Below are 24,388 nucleotides of genomic sequence, written 5' to 3'. Positions count from 1 at the left end.
GTTTCCTCATCTGTAAAATAAATGTGTCTCCTGCAGTGTTGTTGGGAGTATTAAATGAGATCATGTAAACGGTGGGTGAAGTCCCTGGCATTTAGTAAATGGTAGTGCCATCTGTATATGGGATGGAACAGAAGGATGGCATATTTCATGATCTCTTTTTTAAGTAAACCCTGGCTTTGGGGCACCCTGAGAGTGCCAAGGAGGGACCCAGAGAGAAATTCCTTGTGGAGGGAATGGCCAATGCAATTCTAGGAATAATGATGGCTAATGTTGCATTTGAAATGATTTCCTGCCCCAGGCTCTAATAGCTCTGTCTGCCCTCATCCGCCACAGCCTCTTCAGAAAACTCTGTTATGTGCAACTGCTTTGTGTTAGTGGTGTTTAGCAACAGAAAGGAGACAGGTCATTTGGCTACCTCCAGTGGGAAGGTAGAAAGCAAGCAGCAAGGACCGAGCAGGAAGCTGGAGTTCACAGCCAGAGGTGGTGGATTCATTAAGGAGCGTAGTAATTCCACAGTGAGTATCAAAGGAAAGAGCAGCCTCAGAAGGGAAGCAGGCTTGATAACGTCCAGGTTACACTAATACATGCGTAACTGTCCCTGGAAGAAATCGGGAAACACCTCTAGTTATTGGACTAACCAACCCAGAGCCAAGAGCTGATATGAATGAAGTCTTTCTTGGGCCCTCTGCTATCACTTACTGATTAAGTTAGGTCAAGCTGACTCACCTGGAGTGGCTCTAGCACATTCTAGTTAATCTGGACCCGCCAAATTTGCACAGCCAGCATCTCTGAGTGTCGGTTGTAACTCCAGGCACTCCTTCCTCTCCTCTGTGCCACAGGAAGGTTTCCCCAGGTCGCCAGCCTCAGGGACAGACAGGATGCAAATGAGGAATAGCACAAAAATGGTTTGGCTCCAAATGGGGAAGGCCTTCTAGGATGGCTCACAACTGCTGGCATGTTGTGCTCACCACGGCAGTGACTCTCCCATAATTCTCGGGACCCCTCAGATAATCGCCCCAGCCACCAGAGGCCATAGCCCTTACCCACTGGCTAGCCTCCACAGCAGTCCCCTTACACACACAGGTTTCCTTTGCCTCGGGCAGGCTCTTCTTAAACTCTAACTCCTTCCCACGGTACTGTTGAGCCTCCCCACGTTGCCCATGACGTCCTCTTGACGGTAAGCAGCCCTGTCAAGGGCAATAGCTGAACTACCGCCATTCATCATTTCCTATCTCTTTAAATAACACCTGTTCACCCACGCAAGTGGCTTCACTGCCATTTGCAAGCATCTGCCATAAGTTTCCAGAATTTCTCCAGACCACCCATCCCTCACTCGCTCACTTTGCTACTCGTTTGTTATTCCTAGCTTTCCTATCAGTGACCACACCCTTCCTACCAGCTTCCTCCTCCCCAGTCTGGTTCTGTCCCCAAGCTTTTGTCCTTCACTTTGGAACCGATTGTGCTGGCTTCCAACCCCTTCACTCCTCTGGACAGAATCCAGGTTTTCATCTGCCTCAGATACCTACAGCCTCACTAAAACCTTTAACACTCCAAGCAGGGAAAAAATATATAAACCATAATGTTAAAGTTATAAACCAGAAATAAATATAAATGCCAACACATTAGATGACGACTATTAAAAAGACTTTTCTGAGGGGCACCTGGGTGGCTCAGTCGGTTAAGCATCCGACTTCTGCTCAGGTCATGATCTCACAGTCTGTGAGTTCGAGCCCCACGTTGGGCTCTGTGTTGACAGCTCAGAGCCTGGAGCCTGTTTTGGATTCTGTGTCTCCCTCTCTCTCTCTGACCCTCCCCCGTTCATGCTCTGTCTCTCTCTGTCTCAAAAATAAATAAACGTTAAAAAAAAATTACCAAAAAAAAAAAAAGATTGTTCTGAACTGTCAAATGTTTCTCCTGCCCAAATGTCTGAAGGCCCAATTTGCTGGCACTCAGAGTCTGCCTGATGGTGAAGCACAGGAGCTCCCCCCCACTTCTACCCCACACCTGGTGGCTAGCCCCCCAGCTTGCTTCTAGCTCCTTCCCTCCATAAAATGGCCTCTTCTCGTTTCTCCCCATCCCCATCCGTCCCGGTGTGTGTATCTGTTTTGTCTCTTTAACGCATTCTCAATGAATTGATTGCTACTTATTGCTTTTTCAACAAAGATGACTAAAACGTCAAGCGATAAGCACTGCACTAGAGATATGTGTTGATTCTACCCAACAGTCACTCCCTCCTGTAGCCAGGTCCAGGAGGTGACCGCAGGGACCAGGAGAAAAAATTAAGCAACAGGCTGTAACAATTGTTCTGACCCTGAGCAAATTTACGTGGGTCACCAGAACATCCATCATTTCTCACTGCAAGTGTTTTTTAATGCCAGTAGCGATGGTTATGCATAATTTATTATCTAATTGACTTGACCGAAAAGGCCATGAGAGAAATAACAAGCATACCCAGAAGGCCCCCCCCACTCCTGTCCTGCCTGTGTTCTTTTGCCTTATTTCTTTTTTATTTTTTGTATCAAAAGTGCATTTAAAATGGGTTTGCTTTTTATCTGTAACCCAAAATCTTTATCTCATGACCTCATTTTTTCGGCACAACCCTCCCTAAGCTCCTTCTCAGGCCTTCTCTGAACCGAGCCATATGTGGCTCTGCCTTTATTTCAACTGCAAGCAGTTTCTCAGAATAGTATCATTAGCGAGGAGGACCCCTCTCTGCCAGGGAACCCGGGATGGTGTCTGCTCGCCTCGGCAATGCAGCCCTTCCGGAACTTTAACTTTGCCTTTTAAAATATTTTGTGTACAAGCTCTCTGTACTCTTGGCCTACCCCCTTGTTTTCCCTCCAGGTCTCAGTGACCGATCTGCTTTCCCCTTAATTTACTCATTTACTTCATTTTATGTCTTCTAACCTGGATACTTTCAGAGCAGTGTCTCCAGACTTTTCTCCTTGCTCATCACTGTTTACTCCATGATAGACATAGGTGCTACAGGAGGTGAGGGGAGCCAGCCCATCTAATATTTCGGAGATGATTTAGAGATTTTACTCAAGAAAAGATATTAAGGAGGGTCTCAAGATGGACAGTGTGGGTGAAGAGCAGGTGGAAGAAACAAAGCCTCTGTGAATGAGGATTATATTCATTTTCTTGTGGCTGCTGCAGCAAAGTACCACAAACTGGGTGGCTTAAAACAATAAAAAGTTATTGCCTCCGTTCTGGATGATACAAGTCCAAAATCAAGTTAGTAGGGTCATGCTTCTTCTGAAACCTGCAGAGGGGAATTCTTCCTCACCTCTTTCGGCTTCTGCTGGTTTCCAGGCATTCCTTGGCTTGTAGCCCCGTCACTCAAGTTTTCTGCCTTCCTTACTTGTCACACAATATGCTATTTGTGTGTCTTTGTGTCCACATGACCATCCTTCAAGGACACCAGTCATACTGGAGTAGGGGCCAGGCCTACTCCAGTATGAACTCATCTTAACCAGTGATATCTGCCACCACCCCATGTTCAAATAAGGTCACATTCTGAGGCTTTGGGGGTTCGGATCTCAATGTATCTTTCGGGGGAGGGACACAATTCAATGAGGAGCATGACCATTTGGAGAAAAGTCAGTGGTTCAGTTTGGCTGAGAAGTTGACTATGATTAGGGAGTAATGGGAGATGAAAACAATCTAGCAACTAAAATAATTGGAGAGTAAAACTGTGGACTTATTAGCTTAGTTTAATACTGAGAAATTCTCTCCATCTCTCATTCCAGTCCAGCACCTTACAATTTTTGCAACTGGTCAAAAGAAAGAGAGCTACCATGCAGGTAAGCCAATAATGTCTTCTCTATCTCTCTGTCATTCCTTTGTTTATTAATCCAATAGTATTTATTGAGCCCCATGTGTGAGGAACCATCCCAGACGATGGTTCAGTGGCAAACAAGACAAACCTAACTTCTGCTTTTCTGGAAACACAACTCAAAGTGTGATCTTACTCATCTCCACCTATGACCTTTTTCATCAACATGTAAAAATGTTTGAAAGGAATTCCAAGGTAGAAAAATTAAAAATGGGCAGGTGGCAAAATGCAAAACAAAACAGGAAATCATTTTAAAAGTAGAAAATAAGTAAATACACCCCAGATAGGTGGCAAGCATGTGCAAAGCTCTTTCTATGTCAAGGCCAATGGCCTTAACGTATTATAAGGTATCAGATAACTAATTCCTCCAAACTGCTGAGGCATGCTTGTCATTCCCATATTGAAAACTGGAAATCTTCAACTGCCCCTCCTGGAAGGTGACAGTGTAACACACTGCCCAATACTCAGCCACCTGCTGAAGTTTAAAAGGCACAGTGGGAAATACATAGCTATTTCTTCCATACATTAGGAATAATTGGACCATGCCTGGACAAGCACAATGAGTTGGACGCAAGCCTTCAATTCTAATCTGGCAGCACACTTGTTGATAAATTGCAAAACGTCTCCTGGTTTCCATGGAAAAAAAGGAAGGTACTGTGGACATGCGACTCAGTGCAATTATATTCACTATAGTTAATATTTTCCATAAACTACAGATGGTCTCTGGATTGGGCAATATTTGCAGAAAGTATATTATAATACTATCAAATACTACATAGAATGAACTTTCAAAGGAATAATTTTTTCATTTAATAGTATGTTTTCACAAAAGGTAGGGAAGAAGAAAAGAAAAAAAAAAAAACAACCAGCAAGATAGTGAATGTCATTTGAGATATTCACAAATAGTCTGGCATTCATCTCTTTCTAAGAACATAGTAGGACTGTATTTCTCTGCCCCCTTTCAAGTTAGGTATGACCATGTAACTTACTTTGGCTGATGAAATGGGTACAGAAGTGACGTCATTCCTTACTGAAACCTTTCAGAACCAGTGCACAGTTTGTTACATTCTCCTATTTTGCTGCTTTAGAGGTTGTGGAAGTAAGTGTCAAGGTGAGTCCTCTCAGGATGGCTCTCTTGATGACACTGATGAGCAGAGAAACAGAGTGTGGGTGAAATCACAGATTTATAGGATTAAGACATTGAAGCTTAGGGTTTTTTATTACTGCCACATAACCTATCCTGTTCTGATTGAAATCAGCAGCAAATTCTTCGTGTCCATTTCTACTAACCAACTAGTCAACACCTTTAGTGTTAATGGGGGAGAGTTCTCAGATGGTTGGATGGTGCCCCCAAAGGGAATTCTTTTGGGTGTGCACCTGTCAGGGTGGATCTGTCAGGGAGACCAAGGTTGGGCTCCAGATAGATTGTAAGGCTTTAGTAGGAAGATACTAGAATACGTTTATTTTAATTACTCAATTGTAATAAATGCTTTGGATAACTATGAAATATTTCAATATGATATGATTTCAATGTGATTTTATTCTAGTCAATACTCAGCAGTGAAGTTCCAAGAATATTATGGAATATAAAGGGACAAAGGAAAAAGATGGAAAACCATAGTCAACAGAATATCATGTTAATAGATGGACGTAGCCATTGACTTAATGTCAAATTCATCCATCTCTCTCTTTTCTATTCTTAACTCCCTTAGTTAAGTCAATCTAACCACCCATTTTCAATCCAGAATTCTACTCTTACACTTCTACAATGACTATCATAGCTACCTAAGATTACTTTTGGGACAAAGCAGGGTACAAATGGAGGAATAGACAATTCCTTTACCCTAGGGAACTGTGAGGTTGGCTTTACCATGGCTTTATCACTTCACCCCTAACTCCTTTTTCCCTCCCTGCCTCCTAATCAATTCCCTTTACCCCAAACCACTCTCTTGCAAGTGTGCTCTGATGGCTTTTCTCACATGGTTTCACTCATCTGCAAAGCCCTTCTTGCTCTTTTTTTCCTATTCAAATCTGACCATCCCTCAAGGCTCAGCTGCCATCTCCATGAAGTTCTGGAACTTTCTGATGTCTTTATTAGCATTCCTCTTTTCTAAATTCCTGTAGCAGTAACAGTCTGCAGTACATCATTTCGTTCTTAATTATATAATGGTTCACCCCTGTTTTGGGTGCCCCTGTTCTGTCCCCCAGTCACTTTTTGGGGTTGTGTGCAACTCAAGACTTCTCTCTCTTATCCTTTCTTTCTCTGTCTTATGTCTTTTCATAAAAAACACCCTGCACCATGCACAGAAACACAAAAATGAAACAGGCCTTACTATTAAAAACAAAAGAGCATGACAACTCAATGTAACCAAAATAATTCAAATAGTACCTTCACTTATGATTGATAACATGCCCTTCTGAACAGTAAGGTCTATGTAAGATGACTATTACACGGAAGCTATTTTACTGTGCAGAAGCTAGCAAAGGACAAATTACATATTTAAGATTAAATATTACATGTGGACTTCATTTTAATCTTCTTGATATTTTATATGAAATTGAGATTCTTTGAATCATTTACAAAACATGTCAATTAAAAAGAGATTTCAGGAACTTTTGCTAATGTGTTAGGCTTTTGGTTTTACCAAGCACAAATGTAGGCTCAATGCCTTTTTTTTTTTCTTTTCAAATATTTTATTTACTTTTTGAGATAGACTGTAAGCAGGGGAGGGGCAGAGAGAGAGAAGGGGACAGAGGATCCAAAGCTGGCTGACAGCAGCAAGCCTGATGTGGGACTTGAACTCACAAAATGAACCACAAGATCATGACCTGAGCCCAAGTAGGATGCTCAACCAATTGAGCCAAGCGGATGCCCCGGTTCAATGCCTTTTTTTTAAAAAAAAAATTTTTTTTTAATGTTTATTTATTTATGAGACAGAGAGAGATCATGAACGGGGGAGGGTCAGAGAGAGGGAGACACAGAATCGGAAACAGGCTCCAGGCTCTGAGCTGTCAGCCCAGAGCCCGACGCAGGACTCAAACTCACAGACTGCGAGATCATGACCTGAGCCAAAGCCGGACGCCCAACCGACTGAGCCACCCAGGCGCCCCTCAATGCCTTTTTTAAAAAAAGTTTTATTTTATTTATTTATGTATTTATGTATTTATTTAGAGAGAAAGGGAGAATGCACGTGTGAGCTGGGGGGGGGGGCAGAGAGACAGGGAGAGAAAGAATCAGAAGCAGGCTCTGTTATCAGTGCAGTTCTCGAATTCGAGAACTGTGAGATCATGACCCGAGTCAGAATCAAGAGTCAGATATTTAACAGACTGAGCCACCCAGATGCCCCAGGCTCAATGCCTTTGATGATTCTATATACCTGTACACTCATAGAATCAGAAATGGTAATTAGCATGTGGTCAGTTGTCAATAAATTCTTGTTGATTATTCACCTTCACTCTAAAGTGCTTTGATTTTTTTTGACAAAGCCTTTTGGACCTGAGCTCTGGCTTTCATATGCTAATATACGTATAATACATACATATCCATGTATTTTAGTTTTAAGTGATTTGAATGTATGTGTGTACTTAAAGCCTTTTTGGCAAAACTAGGAAAAATTGAATACAGAGGACTACATGTTAGTTGTCATTTGTTAATTTTCTTAAGTATGAGAATGGCATTATGCTTTTATAATAGCATTTTCTTATTTTTAGAAGATACATACGATAATACTTAGGTTTTGAAGTACCGTGATGTCTGTGACTGATTTTCAAATGGTTCACCAGAAAATTATAGGTTGGTAGATAGATAAAGCAAATATGGAAAAATGTTAACAATTGTTGAATTCAGGGGATAGACAGTTGGGTGATTCTTTATTATTCTTTCAATTTTTCTGTATATTTGAAAATGTTAATAATAAACAATTGATTAAAGAAAACTTGCTATCATGAGAAAAATCAGAAGCAGGAACATTAATATTCAGACCAATTATAATAGCCAGTGACGTGGATGTGCATACATGAATTGTGTGACGGAATCTCTGTTACTAAGGTTTATCGTGCTGTTATTTCTGAGTAATACTTGATGCATTCTAATAAATAGATGTTACTATTTGCTTGACCCATTTGGGGGATCAGGAATAGAGGTGTAATTCTATAGTCAAAACAATGGCTTAAAGGTATACACAGTCATTTGACATTTCAAGAGATGGAAGTTAAAAACTTACAATCAGGCTTCAATCAGAAAAATAAACAGGTAATTTAATTTTTAATATAAAGATGTTTTTGGAAAAAAATGAGACATTGCAAACTACTTGAATGTTCTTTTCTCTTTTTAAGGTAATATAAACAAAACTGGTTAATGTGATTATATCTGCCTGACCAGATTTTCTTGATGATAAAAACCATTCCTGGTTTTTTATTACTAATGTCTGATGAACTCTTGCTAGCATTTTTAAATGCCACAAAATTCATCAAAGTCATGATTTCTTCCAGGATGATGCTCAGCTGTGGATAATATCAACAACAATGGGATGAACAATTTTGATGAATGCAAACTGAAAGAAAATCCAGCATATGAAATTCACATTTTGGTATATTTTTATTTGCTACGTCTTTTCAGCTTTAATAAACACATGTCAAGATATACCTACTAAATATTCTATCTTCTATTGTGCATTTTAGAATGTCAATTTTAAACTTAAAGTGCCCCCAAATATTTGGAAGAACAGGGGAGGTGCAAGAACTTTTTTTTTTTCAAGAAAAGAAAATCCAGCAACAAAAACAACAACCAACAACAATAAAGAGGGGGTAATGACGTAGATTCAGAGCTAAGCTTATCTCACTCTACACTGTATAACCTCTATTTCTTACTGTGACATTCAGAATAATAAGTGTACTCATTAGGACATTTTTAACCAAGCACATCTTAACAAAGTCTGTTTTCCTCTTCAATCTCAGTTCTTCGGTTCTAAGTATAAAGAAGAAACACCATTAGGATTTGGCTTCTGTTCAATATAAAGATATAATTACATAAAAAATTGCTCCATTCCTTCTGCAAGGTGGGTGTCTTTCCCAAACACGAAGACAAAGATACTCTAGCAAACCTCTGACCGGCAGAAAACAAACCTGGCTCTATGTTGCCATCATGTGGTCAATATCTATATTACACCTTCACTCCACCGGTGCCGCGCAAGATGGCAGCCACCTGGAATCTTAAACCACCTAGAGTAGTGTCAGTGGGTCAAACCCACAGGCCTCATTTTTCATATAAAGAAACCACATTTTATGGAGGTGCAGTGTGTTAGTTATGTTTTTGTTTTCTTATCCCTTTATTCTTCAACTTAGTAACTGTACCCAGAAAAAGATAACATTAACGAGATGGATACAAAAATGTTTAGTTTCTTAGTTCCAAGTTCAGTGATTCTTTCCTTAAAGATCTTTACTTTTAATGCACCTACACATAGTTCACATTAATTTCTGCCAATTGACTAATAGCTCCCTTTTAATTTAATGAATACTGAGCACCGTGTGTTTTAGTAGATATAAAAGGCCCAGACTATAGCATTGTGTGTCAACTATACTTCAGCAAAAATACATACATACATACATTTTAGGAGATCTGTGTGTTAGATCCACTTGGTCATCCACCTAAATATATCAGGCCTCATGCAAGTCACTCGATGTTTAAAGGGCTCCTTCCTCCTCTGCTCAACAAAGGACTTTTATGGGGGAGAATATCCAGCAAAAAAATCCTATCATTATTTTGTTTCAGTGTGCACCACGAGATTTAGTACTTAATTTTACTGTCTTATTTAATTTAATAATTTTTCTAATGAGTCCTAATCTTGTTTCTACAACTAAAATTTAAGTTATTTGATTGCAAGAATGATAGCAGACTCTCTGGCCTGTGGACTGTATTACATTACCTGAAAGGTTAATAGTCTGCATTTAATAATTCAATGTCGATTAATTTTCAGCAAGTCAAAATAACAATGAAATTGTTAAACTATTTCACTACTTCACATTCATATTATACTAATATATAATATGCAGCACCATTGATTTACTAGCTAATATATTAACAACAACAACAACCAAAATGTTTCAAATGTGGGCCAGAAGTGAGCCATCACTACCTGCTTACTTGAGCCCACTGATTCTCTATATTACTCTGTGGTTCATTTTATCAAGCACAGTAGAATCTCTTCAGGACTGATATCTAAGAGTATGCTAGGCTTTTATTATTTAATCCTATTTTGCTTTGTGGCAGATGATTCGCCCTTGTATTTGAATTCATGTAATGCTAAGCAGCATTACACAAGGTTCTACCATTAAGTCAGTTTCTAAACCCACAAACACATCCCCCAGAAATCTCTGTTACTTACACTGAGTTAAGCCCATCCATTACCATCAAACAGCCAAACTAGGGGGGAGGGGTCTCAAAATTAATCAAAGTTTTTTTAAATTTTTAGTAGGAAATATCTAACTTCCTGAGAACTTGAGGATGTGTTTTCGTTTGTTTGTTTGTTTGTTTCCATTAAATTTTACTCATCATACAGAATTCACAAGGACTCCATGGTCGGGGCAGTGATTTTCCTGTTGTGATTCCTGTATTTGAAGGTGGTCAAATGAACTTCAAAATTATGCAAATCAGATAATATAGTCTAATATCTCTCTCTATCTGCTTATCTGCCTATGTACTAGAGTCCCACTAATGTGCTTAAGAGTTGGATTAGGGGTGCATAGGTGGCTCAGTAGGTTAAGCATCCAACTCTTGACTTCGGCTCAGGTCAGAATCTTGTGTTTTGGGGGAGAGAGACCTGAGTAGGGCTCTGTGCTGACAGTACTGAGTCTGCTTGGGATTCTCTCTCTCCCTCTCTCTCTCTGCCCCTCCCCTGCTTGCATGCTCTTGCACGCCCTCTCTTCAAATAAACAAATAAACATTTTTTAAAAAGAGTTGCATTAAGGGCCATAGATTGCCTAAAAGATTACATCCCACTAGTTAAGTACCATCAATATGATTAGTGACATACAAATAAGCCACTAACCTGTAAGAACTCTATTCTTTTAAACATTTGCAAGATAATGCAGCCTTGGGGCACCTGGGTGGCTGGCTCAGTTGGTTAAGCACCTGACTCTTGATTTCAGCTCGGGTCATGACCTTGAAGTTCATGAGCTTTAGCCCTGCATCCTGCTCCATGCTGACAGCGTGGAGCCTGCTTGGGATTCTCTCTCTCCCTCTCTCTCTCTGCCCCTCCTCTGCTCATGTTCTCTCTCTCACTCTCTCAAAATAAATAAATAAGCTTAGAAAAAAGATAATGCAGCCTTTGTTAAGCAAGGTTTTCTTCTTAGGAGTAGGTTAACATATGTTCCAATATTTAGTTTATGTTGGTGAGAGAAAATCAGCTAATTACACTTCTGCTGTTTGCTTATTGATCTTACTTATTACTAAGTGAAAACAAGCAATATTGCTTGTTATTTTTATACCCCTGTGCATTTGCTCATGTTACTTCTGTCTGGCATGCCCTTTCCACATCACTTGTCATGTACTATTGCCCTTATTCATTTACTCTCCAAGTCCTTAAAGAAAAATGACCAGGTCTTTTATAAATTCACTCATTTATCTATTCGATAAAGATTTAGCTATGTGCCAGCTCTGTGGAATACAGCAGTGATAAAATCAGACAAAAATCCCTGCCTTCCTGGAACTTATATAGACATGATATAACAAATGACTAAAACATATTGTTAGCTGGGTGGCAGTAAGTGCTAAAGAAGTGGGATAGGGTGTTGGGAGGATGGAGTTGCAATTTTTAATAAGGCAGCCAAGGAAAGTTTGGCTAATGCAACAACTGAGCAAAAAGACCTGAAAGAGGTGAGGGCAAACCACATAGAAATCTGGGGATAGAGTGTTCCAGAAAGAGGGACTAGCAAGCATAAAGTCACTAAAATGGGAGTATTCTAGATAATTCTAGATTTGAAGAAGAGCCAGAAAGGGGCCTATGTGGCTGCAGTAGAATAACGTGAATAATAACCTTGTTTATCTTGATATCCCTAGGTTTTATTACTGTGTCTGAAACATATTAGGAATGAACAGTTTTGATGAATTAATGAATATTTTAATGATAATGTAAAAAAAAAAAGGTCAATGTTTCACAAAACCTGAATTGTGCTAAATCCAGTTACTTTTTTAACAAAAATGTTTTCTTTGGTTGTCCTATCTTTAGTTTGTCATTGGTATGACTTTTATTCAGGTTGTAGGTACATTCAGGATGTCATGTTGCAGTATATTATAATCTTTTTGCGCTTCTTCCTATTAAAGTACTTATAAAGAACTGTAACCTACAGCGAATGCAGACACTGGAAAATGCTAGCAAACATTGTTGGATGGCATTCTTATAACATTCAGATCTCTTAGCAAATTAATAGTGCTACTTAGAATCACTTAAAGAATTTGCCAGTTTATGGAGTGACTTGTCTTCCAAAACTTATTTCTCAGAACATCACTCATAAAATGTGTATAAGGTGTACCATGTGCATAATCTTATTAACATTTATTGTATTTGCAAAATGACTCACTGTTAGCAGCAGATGGGGCCATGAACACATGTACACCAAGGCAACCACCACCAGCAAGACTGATTAGCTCTTGACCACTTTTTGCCTGATTGTTCCTTTCCCTGGGTCACTTTGGACCCCAGGTGTTAGCATTTCCTGCTATGGCTTTTTTTTTTTTAAAGCAAAAACAAAAAACTTTTTTATGTTTTATTTATTTTTGAGAGACAGAGACAGAGACAGAGCATGAGTCGGGGAGGGGCAGAGATAGAGGGAGACACAGAATCCGAAGCAGGCTCCAGTCTTTGAGCTGTCAGCACAGAGCCCAATGTGGGGCTTGGACCCACAAACCATGAGATCATGACCTGAGCTGAAATCGGATGCTTAACCAACTGAGCCACTCAGGCAACCCCCTGCTATTGTTTTTAACTTGTCAGTGGATCCCTTTGAATCAATGACCTCTCCAAATTGGTTGTTAATCTTTAATACTGATTAAGTTTTTATTCTAATTATGATATTTTCTGTCTTCCCAATTTCTCTGCTGATTTCTTCTTGGGATTCAGAAAAACATATTCAGGGGTGCCTGGGTGGCTTGGTTGGTTAAGCGTCTGACTTTGGCTCAGGTCATGATCTCACGGTCTGTGAGTTCGAGCCCCGCGTCGGGCTCTGTGCTGACAGCTCAGAGCCTGGAGCCTGTTTCAGATTCTGTGTCTCCCTCTCTCTCTGCTCCTCCCCTGTTCATGCTCTGTCTCTCTCTGTCTCAAAAATAAATAAACGTTAAAAAAAATAAAAAAAAATGTTTAAAAAAAAGAAAAACATATTCATTTCCCTACAGTTCCAAAGAAATGCTTGAAGGGAAACACCAACTGTAAAAGATTTATATTCTCAAAGTTGCCAGATCCTGATAGTTTTGGAGTTTTTTTTTTTTTAATTTTTTTTCCAACGTTTATTTATTTTTGGGACAGAGAGAGACAGAGCATGAACGGGGGAGGGGCAGAGAGAGAGGGAGACACAGAATCGGAAATAGGCTCCAGGCTCTGAGCCATCAGCCCAGAGCCCGACGCGGGGCTCGAACTCACGGACGGCGAGATCGTGACCTGGCTGAAGTCGGACGCTTAACCGACTGCGCCACCCAGGCGCCCCTGGAGTTTTAACAGAACCCTCAAGAAATCAAATGTTGTCAAGTGTCAATGCCCTTCAGCTGGAGGCTGAAATCAGGAAGTCAGCTATAGTAAACCCAGTTGTATTTATTTCTTGTTGCAACAAGGAAGAATACACACCATGGGGAACCATGGGCTGTCTCAGTAAGAAGATGTTCAGAAAACACCTATTACAGAATTTGGGCTTTGGTTGGTGACTTGAGGTACAGTCTGAAGAAACAGGGACTTGTCCTCAATTGGATGCTATCAGAAAGCCAGGACAATTCCATGATTGGGCATCTCAATAAATCTTATCTATAGGGAGAGAAGACTAACATGAGAACAAAGCTATAGTTTGTAAAGAAGTAATAATCATTCATTTTGGCCAATAGAAAGGGTGTTTGGTATTTTGTGGGACAGAGTGATATTGTTTTTGTCTGTATTTTGACAAGTTTATGAAGTGTTTTGTCTTATTTTATCATGCTTTTACAATGATACCTTGTCCAAGGTTGATATTTCATGAGGTTATTTATATCTATAGGAGAATAATATGGCTTAACTGTGAGTGTCAGGCCAGCTTCTGAATGTCAGGGACTCTTCATGGTTTTTTCCTTTTCATACGTTATTTAAAAAAATTTTTTTTAAGTTTATTTATTTATTTTGAGTGAGAGATAGGGGCAGAGGCAGAGGGAGAGAGAGAATCCTGAGTAGACAGCACAGAGCCTGATGCAAGGCTTGAACTCATGAACCACGAGACCATAACCTGAGCAGAAATTAAGAGTTGGATGCTTAACTGACTGAGCCACCCTGGCACCCCTTTCACATGTTATTTTTTATCTTTTCATTCAAATACAGTGTACATACAGAAAAGTATACATTTTAAGTGAGCTTTGATAAAGCGAACACACCTGTGTAACCAGGATTCAGTTCAAGACTAAAAGTCTTTTGACTTTTAACACCACAGAATAGTTTTGCCTGCTTTTGAGCTTTTTACGAATGGAAGCATACGAGCTCTTTTGTGTCAGCCTTCTTGGGTTCTACATTATGAGATTTATTTGTGTGTTGTATGTTACTGTAATTAGTTCATTTTTGCTGCTAAGTAGTACTCCATTGTGTAAGCACACTACAGTTTTATTCGACTCTTGGTGGACATTTGGGAGTCTCCAGTTTGGAGCAGTATAGAAATAATGGTGCCATGAATGTTCCGGTACATGTATTTTGGTGGACACATGTATGCATTCTTGCCGGGTAAAAGTAAATTGCTATTTGCTTATATTCATAAAAGAGTTTTGCCTGGTCTAGTCCCATGTTATTTAAACTGCTGTTGAATACAGAAAAAGATGAAACTTGACTTTTTCCTTGATTCTCTACTTACTAGTTGTGCACCTTAGGCACGTTATTCAATGACTCTGCTGATTTCCTATGTGCAGAGTGGAAATAACTGTACCTACCTTTAGTAGTAAGGATTAAGTACCTTAAACAAGAAGGGATTCAATGAGTTATTATTATTATCACTTTTTAATTGTAAGAATTTGTTCTCAGCCATCCCTTGCTTGGGTTGAGTGCGTGAGAGCAAGAGACTGACAGTGGCACATTCTAGATACTCAAAGAATATTTGTTGAATCCTGACCAAAGCCTTCACAACTTCCTGTCTTTTCTTTCTTCTCTCACCTGTCTTTATCCCATGTCCACCTGCATAAAGTCTAACCCCAAATGGTCGATAACCACTTTTTTTTTTTGAGAGAGAGCGAGAGAGCGAGAGCACATGTGAGCGGGGAAGAGGGGCAGAGGGAAAATGGGACCTTAAGCAGGCTCAAGCTTGTGGAGCTGGTGGAGGGACTTGATCCCACGACCATTGTATCGTGACCTGAGTGGGAATCAAGAATGGGATGCTCAACGGACTGAGCCACCCAACTATCCCAATAACCACTCCTTAGAACACTTCCTTTGTACCAAATCTGATGGTGCTTATTACATTGTTTTGAGTACTAAATGAACAATGTTTTCGTTTTTGTTTTACAACACTTGGGATATAATAACTACTAAGTAAAAGTTAATTGTTATCATCAGGTTAGTTTTTGTGTAGTTTTGTGTAAGTTCCTTTAGGGCAGAACTGTGTCCCAGTTTTTGGTTTCACTTTAGTGTCTTCAAAGCACAGTGGCAAAGGCTGTCAGAGAAGACAAGTGCTAATGGCGGGGAGGGAGATGGGGCGTCCCAGTACCACCCAGGGAAGTGGGGCGTCCCACGGGCGTGCAAAGCGAGACAGAGAGGAGTGGGTCGACCAATTAGTCACGCGATTTAGGCGGTGAAGGCCCCAGCTCCCAAATTTTCACTCATTATTCAAGTTAGAGCTAAGTTCTCAAGCAACAGATGTCTGTGCAGGGATCGGAGGCCAGTTTGGGGACGCCCGGGTCACACACCCCTGGAGGCGGGTACAGCGGAACCTTCGTCCTCAGCTCCGTGTTTCCGCGACTCCGCTCCCATCGCTACACTACCAAATAGCCTGCCTCCTTCCCCACTCCCGATGGCCTATTCCGAGAACAGGTTCCAGACTTTGTGACTAGCAATTTCAACAAAACGATTAACAGACATCCCGATGATCGAGGACAGTTTCTCCGAGCACCGTGTCTCTAGCGCGCCCCCGCGAGTTCCCCTCAGCGGAGGGCGCCCAACGCAGAGCCGCCCGACCTTGCGGGTCCAACGCCGAGACCGCCTCCGCGCCTAGCCCCGCGCGCGTGCTCGGACGCGTGCTCAGGCGCGTACGCCGCCCGTCCTGCCCCGCCTCGCGCGCACGCCGCCCCGCCCCGCCCGGCGCGCACGCCTCCCGGCCCTCGCCGCCTGCCGCCCTTCCTCCCCGATCCCTCAGCTGCGCAGCCCCCAGACTCGCTCGCCAGTGGAGGGACCCGGGACGAGCCAGAGCGCGCTGTTAGCCTGAGGAAGCCGGGGGAGACCCGCTGGGCCGGGCAGAGCCGTCAAGAATAGCGGAGCCTGCCCCGCACGCCCGGGAGCGAAGTGAGAGCGAGGCAGAGTTACGTGAGGCAGCGCAGAGTAAGTGGGCTCGGGTCCGACTCGAGGTCGGGCTCGGGACCGAGACTGGTGGGCCAGGCCCCCGAGCCGGCGTTACCCCCGGTCTGAGGAGCACCGAGCGGACACAGAGGGACGGACCGAGCAAGGACTCATGGCCTCGCCATTCCTGCCCGCGGGGGCCACCACGGGCGACAGCGGCGGCGAGCTGAGCTCGGGGGACGACTCCGGTGATGTAGAATCCCTCCAGAGCCCCGAGACCGAGGCGTCCGGGAGCCTGACCGAGCTCTTTGAGAAGGCTGCAGCGCACCTCCAAGGCCTGGTTCAAGTGGCCAGCAGGGAGCAGCTCTTGTACCTGTATGCTAGGTACAAGCAGGTAAAGTCCCAGGGAAGGGGTGGGTGCGGGAGAGCCATAGGAGACCTCTTTCCTCCAAAAACTAATAGTAATGGCTAGGTTTAAGTGTGTGTGTGTGTGTGTGTGTGTGTGTGTGTGTGTGTGTGTGTGTAATCATCTATTAAGGAATAGCATCATTCTGAATTTGGAAAGGACCGATCTGCTATCCTAGGGATGAAGGTTCACTGGACATTGAATGTCAGTTTTCTACGACTTCTCAGACTTGCACAGTGACCATGTACTTATGCTTTTACCAACTTTAGAAAATGAGGATGAGAAAATAAGATTTATCATTCACTGTTGCTAAGGGTCATATGGAGGTAGTTATGGAAGTAATATGGTCATATGGAAGTGATGTTAAAAAAATTGTGAGATCCGAGGAAATTATATAATTGTCATAAAAGGGTGATGCAATACAAAATACAGTATTACCACTTTTATTATTGTGATTTTTAAAGTCCTAAATATACTAGACTTATGTTTTGGCTAAATATGCTTCTGTTAGATACAATTATAAAAATTTTAGAGCTAGTAAACACCAGGTGAAATAATCCCCTTCTTTTGCGGGAAAGGGAAGCCCAAAAAGAGTAGATAACTTGCCTAGGGTCATACAGAAAATCAGAACTAGAACTAGGTTGTAGCTCCTGGACTCTCTCTAAGGTTCTGAACTTTACCTGGAAATAATAATCATAATGTTATGTAAGACATATTTAATTTATCATTGAAAGAATCAAAGGTACCAGAAGTAAAAATAATTAATTGCTTTATCATAATCAACCAATACACAGCATCTTTTATGTGCAAAACACTTGGGTGTTATGCCTTCCGGGAGTGCAAAGAAGAAAACCATGATGGTATTTGCCTTTAAGAGACTTAAAAAGTTACATGAGGCATCTAGATTTAAACATGTGAAAAATTGCTAACAAGAGTTAAATAACATTTTAGGAAGACTCCATCTCTTTGGAACACTGGAAGCAATGACGTTCTGGGTAATAGTCCATTTTATTTTACTAAAAAATTTTCCCCTGTCTTTTGCTTCTTGGTATCTATTTCCTCCTGTTTCCTTTTAGAAAAAATAGTTGAGGGTCCCTCTGTATTCTTCAAGTGAATATGCTGAGTAGAGCATTGATGAATTTTGAAGATTGATGAATTTCAGTTATGAATATCAGTTAAAGTGGTTTGAGAGAGCTGTAGATATGTATGATATAATAGTGTTGAATGAAAATTGCCCCTGAATTGGCCTTGGAATTTGCTTTCTGGCAGAAGTTGTGGATATCTAATTTTTCTTTGGTTATTTACCTGTCCAAATAACGTTAAAATGAGATGTGCAATGATTTAACAAGAGTTTATTGAACGTTGTCCTAGGACCTTTAACATGTCTGAATAATAATTCTTTGGGCAGTATAAGACTTTTCCTATAAATTCGCTGGAGAACATTCTTTTTCTTTCTAGGACATAACCTTATCTACTGATATTAGAGTCATAATTATTAAATATCTGATTTCTAAGTTACCAGTGAACTGCAGTCACCTGTCAGCTGGTAACGATTCTGTCTCAAGTATACTCCATCCAGATATACTGAAAGAGGTGTACCCCTCACCCTTATAAGAGTTTGATGTTAAGGTGTTTAGAAATACTTTGTATCTGGAAATAAAATTTTTCATTATTAGAGAATAAGGTTATGTTTACTTAGATATGACATTGGGACACAATTTTTATCAATCTCTTATAAATATTTTACTTTTAACAGAATCCTGAGATAGTGTTAAAAATAGCATCTTTGATAGAGTAATAAAGTTGAAATTCCAATATAATTTCTGCATCATGAATCAGAATTTCTCATGAAACAATTATGTTTTGTTTTGGAATAGCACTGTATTTTGTAGGCTGAATGAGGTAAAGTTGTCCCCAGGAAGATGATAAAAATAAGCTGAGCTGTGAATCTTCTTTTCTTGGGCAGAGCCCTAAACTTACCTAACATAGTAGCTCTTTTAGTTTCAGAGAAGCCTGTAGCTCCAAAATTATCTTTTAGTGAAGTTTCAAAAAGATCACACAAATTAACAGTTTTTTGATTCTCTGCATTAGCAACAAAAGATAACTAATTGACACCTGTGAAAACTCTACGACAATGAAAATTTCAAACTCCTTTTGGCTTTATTTTATAGGAGTCTTCAGCATGAGCACAGTGAGGGTACTCAGCATGTTCTCTTACTTTGACCTGGTCACATGATTCACTGGCATTTGCTATTAGCACCCTTTGTTAAAATATTCTCTTTCAAGGCACTGGATGTATTATATATATCAGAGAGAACAGAGTTTAGATGTTCTTTTAAAATGGTACCTTTTATAACTCTGCTTTATAGCTCATGATTCATTATTTAATCATTTGGAAACTGTTGCTCATCAAGTCCTAAAATCCTGTAGTTTTGTTTTTCCAGTCTTTTCTGATCCAGAACTGTTCTTTGAATTTGGGAATACAAAAGCTTCTGTGTCAGAATACAGGGTCAGCTGCTGAACTTGTATTTTCATTGCACATAATGGTGTGGAGGTAGGTGATCTAGAGCTGGTAGGGTGGCTCTGCTTCATGAGATCATCCAGGGGCTTGGTCTTTTTCTGTCCGGTAGTTCTGTCATCCCTCAAGGCAGCAGTTCTCAAATTATGGTCTAGAGATCCCTGAGAATCCCTGAGACTTTCTCAGGAGATCTGTAAGGTCAAAACTATTTTTGTAATAATACTAATACACTGTTTGCTTTTTTTCTATGTGACGAAACTGGTGATGCATCCGTACGAATCAAGGCAGTGGCAGCAAACTATACTAGTAGTCTGGTATTTTTACCACTATGTACTCAGAGTAAAAAAAAAAAAATCCAATTTCACTTAAAAATGTCTTTGATAAAGCAGTAAAAATCATTGATTTTTATTAATATTAATTCTTGAGTAGGAGTCTTTAGTATTGTGTGTGATGAAATGCAGGGTACACCCAAGGCACTTCTGCACACTAAATTATATTGGCTATTTTTGAGGAAAAACACTTGTGTAATTTTTGAGTTGCAAGCTGAGCTATCCAGTTTTTTCATGAAATACCGTTTTTCCTTAATAGAACAAGTCACAGATAAACTATGCTTGTTCAAATTTGAGTATTTGGGAGATAGTTTCTTCAAAGTGAATAAAGTGAGCCAGTCACTTTAAGGAAAAAAGCTGTTAGTATTTGTTGCCAATGGTAACATTTGAACCTTCAAGTGAAAATTAGTAGTTTGGAAAATCTGTATCTGCCGTATGAACCAAACAGCTTCCTAATACTTAAAAACTTTTTGGTGAGATTAATGGTGATTTTAATGATTGTAAACTTTTGCTTTTGTGTAATGGACTGTGTCAACATTTGGGAGGAATGCACAACTCAGTGAACCATATTTTCCAAATATTGCATGAAATGTTACAAATTGTGTGTGAGTAAAAGATCCATTCAAAGTGCAAGTTAGGGCGCATGTGTGGCTCGGTTGGATTTCCGACTTTGGCTCAGGTCATGATCTTGTGGTTTGTGGGTTTGAGCCCCACGTCGGGCTCTGTGCTGACAGCTCAGAGCTTGGAGCCTGCTTCAGATTCTGTGTCTCCCTCTCTCTCTGCCCCTCCCTCGCTCACGCTCTGTCTCTCTCAAAAATAAATAAACGTTAAAAAAAATTAAAAAAAAAACCGAAGTGCAAGTCAGACCAATGGATTTTATTGTAACAGTATGAAAAGTTCATTGATAGGACCTCAGAGTCCACATTGCATCTAACCTTAAAGAAACTGCCACTTGTTGAGTTTTGGTGTGGAATCAAAGAAGAATATCCACAATTATCTGAAAATGCTGCTAAATTCTTCTCTCATTTCTAACAACAAATCTGTGTGAAGCTGCATTTTCTTCATATACTTCAAACAAAGCAACATATTGTAGTAGATTGAATACAGAAATAGATAAGAGAATACAACTGCCTTCTATTAAGGCAGACGTTAAAGAGGTGCAAAATGTAAAATGATGTCACTTTTCTCAAAGTTTTTTTGCTTCATATAGTTACTTTTATAAAATTTTGTTATTTAATGAGTTTATTTTTAAATGAGTTAATGCATATTTTAAGAAATCTTCTAATTTTTAATATGGTAAATATTGATAGAGACAACTCACATAAAGCTTCTTGGGGTCCTCATTTTCTAAGAGAATAAAGGCATCATGAGACCAAAAAGTTTTATAACTGTTCCCCTTAGATCCTCTTTCCCTGGCCAGAGATGGCTCACCATCACCACATGCATATTCTAGTGAGGGAGGGCTCAGGGAAAGGGAAGGACAAGCCCCCCTTTCTTTCCTTTTTTTTATGTTTGTTTATTTTTGAGAGAGAGAGGGCAAAGAGGATCCCAAGTGGGCTCTGCGCTGACAGCAGAGAGCCCAATGTAGGGCTTGAACTCACAAACCATGAATCATGACCTGAGCCAAAGTCAGTCGCTTAGCCAACTGAGCCACCCAGCCACCCCATTAAGGAAGGTATTTATATCACTTTCACACACATCTCGTCCCTTGAACCTGGGCTCAAGTTGCGTGACCACATGTAATGTTTAGCTGGATGACCATGTGTCTGGCCAAGATTTCATGTAGGAGAAATGGAGAATAGATACTGTATTTGTTTCTGCCACTGGCTGGTGTCTGGATAAAAACCAAAGGTAGTAACTGCAGCTGTTTTTATGATGTGTCATAGTTTCTCTTATGCTTCTAATAGTCCATCTGCTTGGGTGATTTTAGAGATGCCAGAACTGAAGCCTAGATTCTATGTGGTATGTAAAGCAAAGTGGTATAGGAAAGGAATATTGGACTTCGGAGTCAAACAGTCCTAAATTCAAATCCTGACTACTAATTCAGGATTTGCTAATGTAACGTGTGAACTCCAGCACCCCTCCTCAGTTTTTCTGTGCTCATTTATAAAATGAGTTTGTAATGGCAAACCTAACAGGCAAATGAGTTGTATGGCCCAGTTGACATAATGTGTGAAACTTTTGTTTTATGGTGATCAAGAAATGCAGTTCCTGTTCTCTCACTGTTTCCCCTTTTGGTCCCATTATAATAGATCTACTCCTGTGTAAAGGTACATTTTAATATTCATCTGAGGGCCATGTGATTGTTTGCTAAACAAATGATAGAGATGATTATTGTTATGAATTCAGAGATGGATGAAATCATTGTAGACTGAAAGGGTTCTTACATCTGAACTTTTGAGTGGGACTAAAAGGTGTAGCATTTTGAAAGGCTGAAGGAAGAGAAGGCATTTCATGTGAGGGCAATAACATGAGCAAAACAGAATAAAAATCCCTAAAGCAGTGAGTAGATCCGCCTGGTTAGCGAGTAGACCATCAGTTTGATTTTAGCAAAATTCAAGTGTATAAGAGTAATAGTAGATAGTGAGTAGGTCTCTGAGAAGTAGATGGGGTCGGGTTGTGGTATTTAGCATTAGGAAAAATAGATATTTGGTTGAGCATGTGCCTGACATATTCATTCCACATTCATCAAGCATTTTTAACAACCTTAGATTAGGCATTATATAAGGTGCAATGAATGTGTTAGGAATGGTTTCCTAGCAGCTGTGTTCTGACAGAAAGATGAGACTTTACACAAAATTTTCTAATACCAGGTAAAAGTGAAAAGTGCTTTCAGAGGTATACAGAGTAAATGCTGTGAGAGTTCATCAGAAAGAGAGATTACTTCTGCCAGTGGGAATCAGGGGCTGTATAATGAATTCTACACTTGTGTGAATTTCATTTGTTTATTCACAATGAAAATCATTATTGTATAGTTTTACTACAAATGTTATTTGAGGTTTTACAAATAAGTATTGACCACAAACAAGAAAAGATTATTGTGGAGTAGATAGAATTTATATTGTTGTTGAAAAACCCTTGAAAATTTTTTGCACGGCTTTCAGCATCTATATTTGTACTGATTAGTTTCATAATGGGATACTTTACAAATAGTGTGCTTTATCCTGGAATTTGGGAGAGAGAAAATGCTAATAATGTAATGAGAATCAGCATAAACAGTGTTATGAATTCTGATAAATTGTACTATAAATCTTGTTTTTTGCATGTTTAAAAATTCTTCAATAGAATAAATGGTAATAAGGATTACATAATCTGTATTTATAATTTGCCTTACATATATAATTTGTCTACTAGTTTAGGAATGCCAGTGTTTGTTACCCATGTTTTTTTGTGTATCACAGTGTTAGACAACAGTTGTTTTATGTGGTAAGCCAAAGCAGCCTTTATTTAAAGTTTGTTTTTTGTTTGCTTTTGCGAAGAATGTTAAGTTTTGTTATTTTATATAGATATTTTCTAATCTATAGTTACTAAGTATACATAATAAATTTGAAAATAAAAAGTTTCTCTGGTATTTCTTTGAAAAATAAGTTCTTGATTTTTTTCCCCCTCCCTTCAATTAGGTCAAAGTTGGAAATTGTAATACTCCTAAACCAAGCTTCTTTGATTTTGAAGGAAAGCAAAAATGGTAAGAAATTCTTGGAATCTAATGAGGTTGTTGGAAATGGTTTAGGTGTTTAAGAATTAGAAAGTAGTGAGCAGATTAAAGAATTATTTTTATGTTAATCTCTCTGCTATAGACTGTACTAACAACAGGCAATTGGGAGAGAGATTAAAAGAATCCGCTTTTAGCTAAGTATCCTAAAGGATTCTCATACCGTGATGTTGGTATATACTTAGTCCACAACAGACATACACTTCTTACATATGAATAGCTTCTTAGACAGTGACCATAAGAGGTATTCCTTGAGATTTTCCTATCCTGTCATACAGCCCCTAATGGATCACCACTTCTGTCCCCTGGAAGAATCTTTGGAAGAAGGACAGGAGGATGGGAACAGAGAACAGGATAAATCCTCATTTTTACCCCTCACCCCTGCCCCAATTTTATCTTCTCATTTCTATTGCTTTTCTGTTCCTTGCCCTACCCACACCACAGTGAAGACGTGCTTATAATAATCTGTTGGGGAGAAAGTGGGGGGGAAGATACTGAGTCCATTTCTTTCCTGAATCCATAAGAAAAAATTATACCCTCCCCAGTTTTTTTACTTATAATTCAGAGGTTCCTTCTTATCATATGAGGCCTTATTTACTCTTACCTAAGTGAAAAAAGAGCAATCGTGTACAACAGGGACCCTTAGTTACAGAAGGAAGGACTTTGGAGTGTCAGTTTTGGGATTAACAGTATAAAGGATGGGGTTTAAAAAAAAAATATGGTTGTAGAGAGAAGGGTGCTAGAAAAGGATTCTAACTTTACATTTTAGAGCAGTGCTCCTCAAAATGTGGTCCCTGACAAGTTGCCTCTCTGGCAACAGCTGTTACCCAGCTGTAAAGAGAGAGATGCAAAGCTTGAACTTAATGCAAATCAGTTATGTCATTAAGCCC

At 39.9% G+C, this 24,388-nt stretch overlaps 1 protein-coding gene and 1 long non-coding RNA gene across 16 annotated transcripts in view; both read left to right on the top strand.

Annotated features, from left to right (window-relative positions):
- LOC113603963 (uncharacterized) overlaps positions 1-8,477 on the top strand; it is a 32,550-nt gene extending 24,073 nt beyond the window's left edge. For 4 of the 5 annotated variants that reach the window (XR_003425778.2, XR_008293167.1, XR_008293168.1 and 1 more), the window contains 3 exons: positions 3,750-3,803; positions 4,365-4,486; positions 8,327-8,477. This is a non-coding gene — a long non-coding RNA (uncharacterized LOC113603963). The remainder of the gene's footprint in view (positions 1-3,749; positions 3,804-4,364; positions 4,487-8,326) is intronic. The other variant, XR_008293169.1, reaches the window with a different exon arrangement.
- Positions 8,478-16,306: 7,829 nt separating this feature from the next.
- ACBD6 (acyl-CoA binding domain containing 6) overlaps positions 16,307-24,388 on the top strand; it is a 210,345-nt gene continuing 202,263 nt past the window's right edge. For 6 of the 11 annotated variants that reach the window (XR_008293240.1, XM_053209479.1, XM_027074424.2 and 3 more), the window contains exons 1-2: positions 16,308-16,927; positions 23,407-23,471. Coding sequence is in view for 10 of the 11 variants with exons in the window: in XM_053209479.1 (XP_053065454.1) it covers positions 16,706-16,927; positions 23,407-23,471 (287 nt within the window). In the remaining variant the exon portion in view is untranslated. Of the gene's footprint in view, positions 16,928-23,406; positions 23,472-24,388 lie in introns of all 11 variants that reach the window. The other 5 variants (XM_053209477.1, XM_053209482.1, XM_053209481.1 and 2 more) reach the window with 3 other exon arrangements.

This window comes from Acinonyx jubatus, chromosome E4 (genome assembly GCF_027475565.1).
Source record: "Acinonyx jubatus isolate Ajub_Pintada_27869175 chromosome E4, VMU_Ajub_asm_v1.0, whole genome shotgun sequence".
Classification (NCBI taxonomy): domain Eukaryota; kingdom Metazoa; phylum Chordata; class Mammalia; order Carnivora; family Felidae; genus Acinonyx; species Acinonyx jubatus.
The sequence above is the reverse complement of the archived record's forward strand: the minus strand, read 5'-3'. Positions and strand labels throughout refer to the sequence as shown.